Source organism: Hetaerina americana, unplaced genomic scaffold, assembly GCF_022747635.1.
Source record: "Hetaerina americana unplaced genomic scaffold, ioHetAmer1.1.p SCAF_8, whole genome shotgun sequence".
NCBI classification, from domain to species: domain Eukaryota; kingdom Metazoa; phylum Arthropoda; class Insecta; order Odonata; family Calopterygidae; genus Hetaerina; species Hetaerina americana.
Window position 1 is genome coordinate 4,321,442 of NW_027287427.1, and position 12,626 is coordinate 4,334,067.

The following is a 12,626-nucleotide window of genomic DNA, read 5'->3' on the forward strand; positions in this document are numbered from 1 at the left end:
TCTCCTTCATGGAGAAACCAATGTTGCCTTTCCCCCCGGCTCATGGCCTTCTTGGGTGATAACTGCACCTCCATCTACGCATGACCCTGGACACTCTAGCTACGATTGATGTAAAGAACAGCAACTCAGACTATGCAATTAAATACGATTTAATTTCCCAAGGACACGTCCCGGGGGTGCAGCTATCTGATTAACTGCTTCCAGTGGTACCACTGTTACGAGGGTTAATATTTATATTTTGAGCCTTGAAAACACTAAGTGCTTTAGTCTGACGTTTCCATGTGGAAGTGTGACCCTTCAAACTTGACGCTAACTTTCTTCAGAACTTTTTGTTGTTTGATCATGTCTCAATGTCTTGTATACAGTGACTCGAAAATTTCGTTTCAGCGAAAAAACGGAGTAAACTCGTAAACACTTAAGCGCGATGATTTTTATGACTTTCGACGTGCATTGTCAATACAGGAGTGCATCGATCAACTTACTTCCACTTTTGGCGATGAAGCCCCATCCTTTGCCACTGCGAACCGTTGGTAGAACGAATTCCATCATTGACGCCGTTTGCTCAGTGACAGAAATCATGAAGGTCGACCACAATCAGTTGTTGTGCCAAAAAACATTGATGCTGTGCAAGAAATACTAAAGGAAGATCGTCATGTGAATCATAGTGAGATAGAGGCATCCTTGGGAATTAGCATGACGAGCATCAATAAGATATTGAGTGAACGTTTAGCCGTGAAAAACATTTGTTTTCGTTAAATCACGCATAATTTGACAAAAGCTCAAAAGGATGCTTGTGTCAATTGGCGTAAAGAAATGCTCAAGAAATAAAATCGGTGCAGTGCATCAAAGGCTGCGTTCAACATCCACACAAGTGTCAAATCTTGGATCTATGTGTATGAGCTCGAAAAACAAACAGCAATCCACTTCCAAGACGAGCCAAATCCGACAAAAGTGATTCGTGCACGAAGCACAGTGTAGCAAATGATCGCCTGTTTCTTCGGAATACGAACTGGCCATGTGGTAACCGTATCAATAGAACAACGTAGAACCGTGAGTTCTGAATAGTACACGAGCATTTGTTTTCCAGAAGTGCTTGGTAAATAACGGAAAAAGAAGCGGAAACTACCTCGTATTTGACTGGCCAAAACGTCGAATTGATGGGTCATCCTCCGTACAGCCCTGATTTAGCACCAAATGGCATCTTTTTATTCCAGTATATCAAGTAAAAATTGCGTGGCCAACATTTTCGGCGCCTGAACAAGCCGTTGATGCATTCAAAAACCATGTTTTGGAGGCACCTCAATCTGGGTGGAAAACGTGTTGCGAAAATTGGCTCGAGCGAATGCAGAAGTGTATTGATTATCATGGAGAATACTTCGAAAAATAATTAAGCCATTTTCAACAATAAATTACCGTATTTTAGTTATTACACTCAAAATATAAATAACTACCTTCGTGTGTGTGTACATATATATATATATATATATATATATATATATATATATATATATATATATATATATGTATATATATATGCTTCTCTGGTTTTCGAAACGCCGATGTTGTCTTGGAGATCTCCGAGGAATACCTTTCACAAGATTAACAATGAAAAGACTGGATTGCATTTGATGCAAACTGGTCCCCTGAAGGCTTTACGCCTTCCTCGTGTCGAATGGGGGCGTGTCGGGGGGGGGGAGAGAGTCGTAATACGTTACCGTAAGAGTGTTTGGCGTCAGACGGTGTCGCATTGATAGAGTTGGATGAGCTTGGGAAATGGCAATTTAGATGAAAGTATTTAGGGATATGACTGTATGCTGAAGATGGCGTACCATTAAGGCGGGGAAATAGATGCCATAGAGACTACAAGGCGTCCGTAATTACGCGCGTAAGTTTTACTTTGGAAGCTTTTAAGGGGATGCATAGTTTTGCCATTGGGATGAGCGATTGTGATTCGGTTTAAGGAAAGGTTAACTGGAGTGCCAACGGGGTGACTGCTGGAATAGGTTTGGGGAGGTGGTGTCGGGGGGGGGGGGGGTCGAAACCTTGCGGTGTTGATTGCGGGGCTCTGCGTGAGGCTACGGCGTGACTGCTCAGAATACACGCCGACGTAGAGAGCGGATGAAATAAATTGCATCGGGAACGGCTTTGGTCGAATATACTCTGGAGAAGCGTGAAATTGAGAGGCGTTTGCTCAAAACGGTAACTTCGTCCTGAAAGGAGGGAGGGTGGTAGACAACAGGTTTAACCCAGAGTGCATTGAACGAGGAGGCGGGCGACTTGTATACGTTGTCTGTGCAATAAATACGCGAACTGGTTCAATCCGGCGACTATGATGCGGACTATAGCCCCGCCCACTAGTGGCGCTAGTTGCGTGAGACCCAATGAGCCGTCTGTGGATTGTCGAGCTGTGCGTATGATGCTATGTGACGTTAGTTTCTGTTGTCCTTGTTTTTACTGATTGTCGAAAAGAGAAATTGACGAAATTACGGTGCAAAGAATTAACATCAAGTTTTTAGGTGAAGTGCGGTAAATGCTATCAATATTATATCATTTCTTTAATGTCATAGGTGTTGTTTTAAAGTCAAAGGTGTTGTTTTTCCGTTTTAAAGCGCTTCAAAGATGGCCGAAAAGACGCCAAGACGGATGATACACGAGGCCGGGACGACCTTCAACCACATGTGTTGACGACAACATTGATCGTGTGCGGTCCCTTGTCCTTGCCGATCGTCGAAAAACTGTCCGAATGATAGCTGATGAACTGAATTTAGGATAATCAACTATTTTAACCAAACATGATGGATGGATTCTTCACCATGACAATGCACATGCATATTCAGCATTGATTGCCCGCCAGTTCCTGGCAAAATTTCAATCACCATCCTTGATCATCCTCCTCACTCGCCAGATCTCGCCCCCTGCCACTTTTTCCCATTCGCAAAATGCAAAAACGTGGTGAGGGGACATCACTGGGGAGATGTGGAAGGCACAATAAAGCAAGAAACGACGAGAAAACTAAAAAGCCAAACTGCCGAGGACTTCCAAGGGTGCTTTAAGCAGTGGAAAAGAAGAAGGAATAAGGGCAAACCAACGAATGAGGTGCACTTTAAAGGGGACAAAATCGATGTAGACTGAACTTTGCAAAATAAAGTTTTTATGACCTCATTTCGCATATTTATTGGACAGACCTCGTATTGTTTCTCAGATTGAATCAGCGTTGGGGAAATGCGGCTTGTCCTTGGGTGTGAAGAAAGGAGTAGGCTGTTTTGGGTGGTCGGGTTTATCCAGGAAAAATATGCCGGGGAGGGAGTGAGGGTTATGTCAGGGGTGGGTAGGCCAGTCTCCTGTCACAATATATTCCCCCTCCGTGCAATTAGTGATTGAGGAAAACGGGTATTGTCGCGGAATTACGATGGTTGTCCATTCGGTTCCGAATCCAAAACAATACGAGTAGTGAAAATTAAAACACAAAGGGATTTATTATAATGTTTATTTTAACAACAATACATTCTATGTGAACAATGTCAAATAATTATACAAAATTTGTAAATAACAAAATGCACAAAGCAAGGACTCCCTCCGGAATATTCTGATGCCAAGCTCATTAAAAATAAAGTTCTACTTTCTACACGAATTCACATGAGCGGTTGCATTTCATTTCAACAGCAGTTGACGTAACGATAACGTGTTAAACGGCCGAAAAATCTGCGAATGGTTTCATCAGCTCTGGTACGTATTCTTTCCATGGTCATGTTTTCCTCTGCTGTCGATGCCACGTGGCGGCCTCTGGTGCGCGCAGTGGGACGCCCTCGCACGTGGGCGCGCAGGCGTCGTCTCTCTGGCCGGGAGGTGTCCGCTGGAGCCAATGGGCCTCCAGCGCATGGCCTCCGCGGCCACCTCCGTCTCATTTCCCCCGTGAAGGCTTCATCCTCGAGAAAGGGTCAAGGCCCACCCGCTGCGGGGAAAATCCAACTCCATGAAGAGCCATCTAGCTGGAGATTTCCAGGCTCCTTCCATTGGGGGCTCTCTGGAGGCTCTGGTGGCCCCTTGAGGCATGCCTGCCGCCGAAGCGGGGCGCACGTCACTTTTGTTTTTGCAATTATGTGAGATCACACTCGTTTTTGTGCGTGCGTGTAAGTGCGTGTGCGTGCGTGTGTGTGCGTGGCAGCCGTGGCGGAAGGATACGGCGGCGGCGCTGTCTTCCACATCGATTGAATTAGCCAAGAGAATACTCTGTAGAAAAGATACGGAATGCATTTGTTTTCTCAATGCTGCATTGTTTTTCGCTGTAGAATTCGGAGAGCTTTGGCTATTGCTTAAATTTTTTTGTCATAAAAAGCTTTATTTACTTCGAATACAGCCAATTTACTGCGGTAGGCATGCATTAAGAATTCTCTATAAAAGCTTTTCGGGTTTCAGGAAGAAAACATACATTTTGGCTTGATGCGAAATAAAACAACATATAAAATGGAGTTTTTAACTTTTATAAAAGGGATTCCATTGGGTATTATAAAAGGCATATAATCATCTTTTTTTTAAGCTCTCAGTAACAAATACTTGTGGTTAAAAGTTATTGCAATTCGCTAACATTTTATAATCGCTTATTGCTTATATTTCTTAAAATCATTACCACTACAGCTTATATAAGCTTTTTTTCGCTCCACTCAATGTTTATATGCGTGTATATTTATAATAAAAGATTTAAAAAGCCATGACTAGTTCGCGTAAACAGAAAGGTTACCCGAACTTGCGCGGCACATAGTGAGTTAACGGTGTGGTGTGGGGGGGGCGGAGGGAGTGAAGGGAGGAAAGGGGGAGGGGAAAGAGGAAAGGGCCCACGTCGTCGGCGTTTCCCTTATTCGCACCGACAAGTTCCTTCATGCTCTCCCAACGGCGCGCATCTACGATAGTGCATTCTTCAGATACCGTTCGTTTCATATTTAATATATTATTTTTAATATTTTTCGTGATTTTTGCCAGTTTGAGAGGACGGTTTCTAGTAGGGACGGAGAAGGAAAGCGTTGGTGGACTACATGCCTCTGAGTGTAGATTTGTATATGTGTGAATGTGTGTGTGTGTGCATATATGTATATATATATATATATATATATATATATATATATATACACACAAAGGCACACACGTATGTATTACAGGTAACTGAAAATATTTATGTATACATATTTGAAATGTTTAATGTTTGATCGTGAAACGTGTGTTCACCATGGTGAGTTGGTTAGTTTTGTGCGTGTATTTGCGTGTTTTTTCGAGTTGATTCGTCGTCGTGGCGTCCGTGCCATGGCGCCTATGCCATGGTGAGCGTGCCGGCGCCCATGCCGTATCCGACGCCCTTGGGCCCGAACTTCCGTCCGTAGCAGGACTTGCAGTAGATGTCGCCGTCGGGGGCATCGTTGAGCGTGGTTGAGTCCAAGGAGCGGTTGCATTCGCTGCAGTGGAAGCAGTGGCGATGCCAGATCTGCGGCCGAGGGAGACAAAGAGAGAGAGAGAGGCGAGACATGAGTTGTGTCCACGGAACGAGAGGATGTCATCATATTTAATATAACTCTTTCGAAATTCTCTAAAATTCCTTTGAAAATATCGAACATTTCAAATAGTGATAGGTGTTTCAAAACACATCTTGGAGTTTTCCCTCCCGTAGTGAATTGGTTTCACCTCGTTCTATGAGATTGAAAACACAATGTAATAATTGATAGGGGTATTCTTATGTTGTGAGCGTGACCTCTGGCGTGCCGTGGGGCAGTGTAATCGGTGCCCTCCTTTTTCCCATTTATAGTTACTGTAAATGCTTCGGAAAAGTCAGGTTACTTGCTAGTGATGGGGTCGCCCGTCGCATTATAAATTAAAAAGAGGGCTTCTATGATTCCCCAAACAGCGATTTCAAAAGAACGTTTTCTGCCAGGAGTTGAGGTCTCCAGTTTGAACTGATTGAATGCGCGGGAATGAACTTAGAGGAAGTGAAATCCTCGCACCTTTAAATTCACAGAGTTGGCCTCACGAGTAACCAGCATCACGAGGCCAATCAAATATGCGAGTGAGAAACATCTTCTAATTATTATAGAGAGCTGCCAGAGGCCATGAAACGATTGAATTGAAAAATTTGAATGAAAAATTTCAATTAAGTGTTTTATCAAGCCAGCTAGACCCCTCACCAGAAAAATCAGTGTCAAGTGTTGGGGACCCTTCTTAAGAGAATTTAATTTCGGAATGAAAAAGGATGAGAAGAGAAATGCTGCACGTTTCAATAAGAAGAGTTGATAACGATTAGAAAGATTAGCGCAATTATTCTCATTAGATGGCCTGGCTTGAGTAACATGGGAAGCGATTGGATTAATTGCTGAGTCAAACTTTCAAATGAATGCGAATAATTTTAGTTGAGATACGCTGAAACGAAATTGAGTAACCTAAGTGTGGTATTGAAATGGTATGGGAGACCGCAATAAGAATTCAAGGTAATATGAATGTCGAACCGATCACTAATAAAGAATAATTTTCCCCGCACAATTTAATACCAAAGCAGCATGAAATTGATTGAGAAAATTTGAAATTTCGAATGCCATTGGTCACCGATCATATGATAGCCAAATGAGAGGGGACGCAACGCCCCCTGGCTCTCACTGCGACTTTCAAGGTTATTTGATATGTTAGTATCCTGCAAGGCTAGATGAATACAAATCATTTTTACAATATTAATATACTTTCCAGACAGGGACATTTTTTTGAAAATAGTAGAGATGGAAGGTGAATCTTATTTCGAAAGAGCTTAAAAAACCTCAATAGTTGCGCAGTAATAGGATTTGGCAAATATTGTCAAATTCCCCAGGATGACAAAAAAATAGTCAGATATTATGTTCCTATTGTTAAAGTCAGTCGACCAACTAGCTACCTATTTTAAATAGCCGATATAATCTCTAACTTTGGGGATCTTACAAGAAAAGGTTTCCATTGTTTTGAAATGCTGGTGAATGAAGCGTCAGTTGGAATTAATTATTTTAGAATACACGACCAATTCAAGTCGTTATATTCAATTCTTTGAAAACCGCAATTACAAATTTACCCGTTTTTAAATGTACATTTGAAAGTTACAACCATGTATTTTAACTTTGTAATTGAAATAAGGTAAAAGAACACTTTCCGACAATGGATTTAACCGTAAATTTCATAAGGTACAAGGGGAATGTTTGAAAAATTCCAGATACTTGTTGATTTCCATTTAGTTTTGGAACTTGTTTGGTAAGCCCACTTCTCTACATCTTATGTACACTTATCTACTTTTAAGCGTACATCACCTGGAGAACTAAGTAGTTTAAATTTTCCCTCATGATGTAAAACCGAGAAAAAATAAAATTGTGAATGACAATGCATGAATGAAGATTCGTATGATTATATTTCTCCCTAAACATTTTCTACTTTCCATATTATCCTAACAGCCCTCATTGAAACGGAAAATTTCAGTGACGGCGTTAGACCATAAGCCATGAAAACATATTTGCGATTGGAGCGGTAAGCTTGTGAGATAATTAGTCCTTACATTCATTCGAAATAGTTTGATCGGATGCGTTCTTCCTTATATAATTCTGTGATCGCTAATAGTACATGGGAGAAAAGAAATAGACTGTCTGAAAGTCCACGTACTTTAAACGTTTAAATTGAGGTCTGCGAAACGTTTAAATTGAGGTACAGGAAACGACTACTCCGGGACCATCCTTCAGCGCTCGCGTCGCCCGTAGCAGCCCTCCTTCTAACCTTTGGCCCTTCGTGCCCTTTTTCGCATTTCTCGAGAGTGACTTCAATGCCCGCATACACTTCCCCAAACAATACCTCAGGACACGTGACAAGATATTTTGTAATCAATTTGTCATAAAGTTAAAATTCAAAAAGGCCAGGTTAATTGTTTCACGAAGGAAGTCAACCAACGTCTTCCTGATAATGTAAAGAAGGTTTCCCTTCTGCATCCCTTGGGAGGGAGCTATCACCTCAGGGAGTAAACACTCACCTTTCCTTTGCTGATCATCTGCTCGGCGGCGAAGACGGCGAAGCCGCACCTGGGGCATCCCTTGCCCTCCGGGGCCTTGGTTGTGCCCATCGATCTGCCTTGGCTGTTTTGGAGGAGGAGAGAAAATCCGTAAGTCAGGGTACTTATTAATGAGGAATCTGTTGCGTGGACAAAAAGAATTCGCTTTCTATGGCCGTCAAATCAATCGCTCTTAATAGTCATACCTAACGGATAATCTAAGGGAGTCATCTTTGGAAGCTGGCTTGGAGAACATTCGTCGGTTTACTCTGCACCAGTTCCAATTGGATTGAACAAAGGAATGCTATGTCCAATAGGGTCACTGAAGCGACCCACTAAAAAGAACACGCGCCTACATGAGTGTGGTCAACATGCAGCCAATCTCATGGTATATGGTCGTTCATGCTTGGGAGGGCAGACATTGTGGAGAGAGGGAAATCGGGTATGGGATAGGGATTTCAAATATTGGTTTAGATTTAAGTAAGGCAAGGTTGTAGTTCATGGATTTGGCCATTATGAAATGTCACCTAAACAATTTTCGCAACATATGCGTTGAACGACTCAGGGGATAATCGACCCCCACACATCTTTCTAACACTTCCCATCCCGTAATTCCATCTAACACTCGCAACTGAGGGCGCGCCTCTCCCCTTCCTAAACCCAAACTGATCATCCCCTAAGTAATCATTTGCCCTACTCTCCATCAATTTGTTGATATTCCTGAAAACCACTTTAGCTGCGTGGGAAATCGAATTGGACTTTTCGTTCTGTAGCCGTCAAATGATGTAGCCTTAACCATTTTCGGAATAACCGGTAGATCACATATAGTACATGTAGTAACAAATAAAAACATATGTACAAACAAATGTATGTATATATATATAAATATGTAAAATATTCTTCTTCCTGCATTTATAAAAATGACATATACTTCCTATAATGTACCCTCTCCACAGCCCTCCACGTTGCCCTACTCCAAATGACCACTCGGTCACCATTATTGCCATTCTCGCTTGGCGTCACAGGTCAGGTTGACCCCAGCGGACTATACCCTGCAAACCTCGTTCTGGAATGACCGAGTTGGGAAAGGGCAAAGTGGAGAGGTGTCAAGAGTTTTCGTGAGCACACTACCGTGTCGCACTTAGCCGTCACTATCCTGAGAATGCTCCGGGGCGCGCGTAGTACTCACCAGCGGGCAGGGGCCTCTCCGTCGGCGCACACGAGCGTGGGGGCGTGGCCGTAGCCGAAGCCCTTGGGCCCGAAGTGCTTGCCATAGCACGCCCGGCAGTGGATCTCGCGGTCGGGGCCGTCGCACGCCAGCACGGAATCCAGGGGCCGGTGGCACTCGGCACAGTTGAAGCATTTCTTGTGCCACATCTGAGGGCGAGAGAGGAAGAGAGAGATTGCTAGTGGATAGTAAAGATTTGGGGCTTTAAATTCAGTGCGGAAATGAGGCTGGGGAGCCTGATCGGAGGTGCATGGCAGTGGTAGCCGTCGACTGACGAGCGTCCGCTACACATCGATGGTCAGCTGTAAGATAGCCAACGAATCGTATGGTTCGCAGGGGCCCAGTCATTATGATATTGAATTATCCTACAAAGTGCACTGCACATAATTACGATCCACTTTTAAATTTAATGTTATATAAATCATCATTAGTTAAGCAATAAAAATGGAAATAATCAGCTGCCTGTGAGGTGTTTGTCCTTATACACATTCAGGGTCCTCGTTGTTATCATAGTTGCAAACATTTCTCGAAATTTGTCCGAGATATATTGAATTATCCCTGGGGTCGACAGTTGATGAGGGTTAAAATATTTAGCAACTTTGGATGAATATTGGCTTGCATGAAACCAACAATGGAGGGGCGTTTTCAAAGCCAGGGAAAAAGGATTTTAATTTCAAACTGTAGATATCAATATAAATACTGGTTTGGTTTAGACCCGAGCAAAGTTTACCTCAAGAATTCTCGAAAGGGCTTTCAAGTGATTGAACTTCACTGACGGATGTTTTTTTTTGTTTTATGATCGAGACATAAGGTTCACTCAAGATTATTCCAGCAATAATCAAATAAAGCTATCTCGCTAATGATCTCCTGCGTAGTTGTTTTCTAAGAAAAATAGTATTTAGTTTGCTATATATAATTATTTGTGTTTACGTATGCACCCGTGAGAAACGAAAATTTCAGAATTGCTTGATAGAGCTTTCTTCCACCGCCAGTGAAGGATTTATTTATCTTTCAAGATATGACCGATGTTAATATTTAGATTCTCTTCCAATTTTTCGAATGATCTTCAAAAACTACAGGGTCAACTCTTTCCTCAGTAATATATTTCATTTCACTTGACAAAAGTATCGAAAGCGACCACTCTCCGGTTTTCTGACTGAGGAGCACCTGTGCGCGAATGGTGTAGAGTCAACAGAGACCACAGTTAAACATTTATCAAGTGAAATAACCAAGGAAATCCCTTTTAGAATTTAAAAATATTTGATATTATCTTCCCCGAGATTACGTAGATTTTAAAATTTATAAAAAAAACTCAAAAAGCCGCATAAATTATTTTGGATAATACGTTTCACTTCTGAGGATCTTTTCTAAGATTTTTCGCCGTAAATTCCCCACTACAGGGAATGCATCCGAGAACTACGTCACAGGTCAGGGGTTCATAAATCCGGTCAGGTCACACAAACTCCTGCGGACACGTATACATTTCGAGCACGATGACCTGAAGGCCATAAATAACGCTTCAGTGAAAGTTATATGAGTAACATATTCGGGTGTTAAAGCGGTGAATGATAGGAGAACCAGGGAGGAACATTCAGGGCGCCCATTTCAACCTTGGACAAGAAACTTTGGTCGACGATCAAAGTTTTGTTCAAGTGACCTGTGTTCCGGGGGCTGAAAGGGGGGAGGATGTGTGCCACGGGGGAGCCCTTTCACTCACCGTGCCCTTGGCGAGCTGCTGCTCAGCGGCGTACACCATTCCACCGCATCGGGGACACCCCTGGCCGGCAGGCGCCTTGATGGCCGTCGTGTCCGGGTTGTAGTAGGGCCGCGACGCCGAGATTTCCTCCTCCCTGCAAATAGACACGGAGGGTGCCGTCAACGCGGGCGGCGACACACGGAGCATCGGCGGCCGAATCGAAACACATAAAAATAATGAATAATTATTGGAAGATCTAAGGGTCTAAAGAGAAATCAAGATGATGAGAAGCGGCGTGGACCAGACTTTGATCAGAGTCAACGCTCGAAAACTTTGGGCAACAATAGGCTTGTTGGATCTTGACGCCGTCCATGTAAGTCTTGGGTTTAAATGATCGCACTTACGTAAATACGAGTAGTTATGCGATGCATATTAAGGGACCCTGGGATACGTAAATGGAACTGGAAGCATTCGACCAATTAAAGCAGGCCTAAGTTATGGCAAGCATCTCGCAGCATGTGCAGTGTGGTATTCAGTTATAGATTTAACAGAAAAACTTACGTATTGCACCATATTTGACGGATTTGGCCGTCATTATGCCGAGAAAAAAATTGGAAAGCTGTCTTAAAATAACTGGGCATCTTAAATATAGTTAGTCTCTCGTTTTTATAACCCCATAGTTAACTTTTTTGCCTCTTACTTCCGGTTAGCATTGAAGTCACCTGATTCATGAAGAGGGTAGGCAAGACTGAAATGACGTTTAGAGAAGAGCGGAATGCCCGAGTTTGCCAGCGGCACCCAGGGAATCATCATGACTCCAAGTTGACATCGGCGGATTCGACCACCGAGATGAAATGAGAGAGAGAGATTGATAGCGTCAGTGGTGGACTTAAGTGTTCTCCTTCCTCTCTCACACGATACGCAATCACAACAAAATCGAACCCAAGCAACCGAATATGTTTGAAATAAAAATCAATATTTGATAATTTAGTCAAACACACCCAATTACTGTACGTTGCAAACAGGAAAGTTCATATGTACGTAAATATGTGCGCATAATCAAAATTTAATACATTTAATGCAAATTTTAATGCATATTAATTTATAATCTAAGGCATATACATGAATGACTGATTCCCTAACAACCCCTGCCACATACTCTCTCGTCGGCTTGTAGGGTATTATGCAGATGTAGATGTAGAAGTTAGTCCGTTGATTTTCCCCGAGTGCCGCGTCCTATCGCGCGATGCTGTCAAGGATGACAAATTTGTCCATGTCAACCTATTGCCCTTGGATTCTCTTAAACCGTCAAGGGGAAGCAGAATCCTATTCATCTCGATATATGCAAACATCTCTGGAAGGACGAGCTGGAAAGATTGCGACTTGCTTTCAACATTTGCTATTTTGCGACGAAAGATAAGGCCTTGACCTAAGGTGCCCCCCCCGCCCCCCGAAGCTAGGGTGAAACTCACGTTAAGCCATCTGTCTGCAAAAATCCGGAACCGCAAGCGAAGCCGTATCCATGAGGTCCATACTTCTTCCCGTAGCAGGTTTTGCAATAGACGTCCTTATCTGGTCCGTCGCATGCCAAGATGGAATCCAATGTTTTGTGGCAGTCTTTGCACTTGAAGCACTTGCGATGCCACATCTGGAAGAGAATGCATTGTCATACA

At 42.9% G+C, this 12,626-nt stretch overlaps 1 protein-coding gene across 5 annotated transcripts in view; it reads right to left on the minus strand.

Moving 5' to 3' along the window:
- Nucleotides 1-3,471: 3,471 nt before the first annotated feature.
- The window catches only part of LOC139698091 (muscle LIM protein 1-like), a 34,664-nt gene continuing 25,509 nt past the window's right edge, over nucleotides 3,472-12,626 (minus strand). For 3 of the 5 annotated variants that reach the window (XM_071596996.1, XM_071596998.1, XM_071596997.1), the window contains exons 8-12: nucleotides 12,426-12,601; nucleotides 10,975-11,107; nucleotides 9,219-9,406; nucleotides 8,012-8,114; nucleotides 3,472-5,473 (exon numbers count right to left, since the gene is read on the minus strand). In XM_071596996.1, the coding sequence (XP_071453097.1) occupies nucleotides 5,303-5,473; nucleotides 8,012-8,114; nucleotides 9,219-9,406; nucleotides 10,975-11,107; nucleotides 12,426-12,601 (771 nt within the window). In that variant the 3' untranslated portion in view covers nucleotides 3,472-5,302. Of the gene's footprint in view, nucleotides 5,474-8,011; nucleotides 8,115-9,218; nucleotides 9,407-10,974; nucleotides 11,108-12,425; nucleotides 12,602-12,626 lie in introns of those variants that run through there. The other 2 variants (XR_011702846.1, XM_071596999.1) reach the window with 1 other exon arrangement.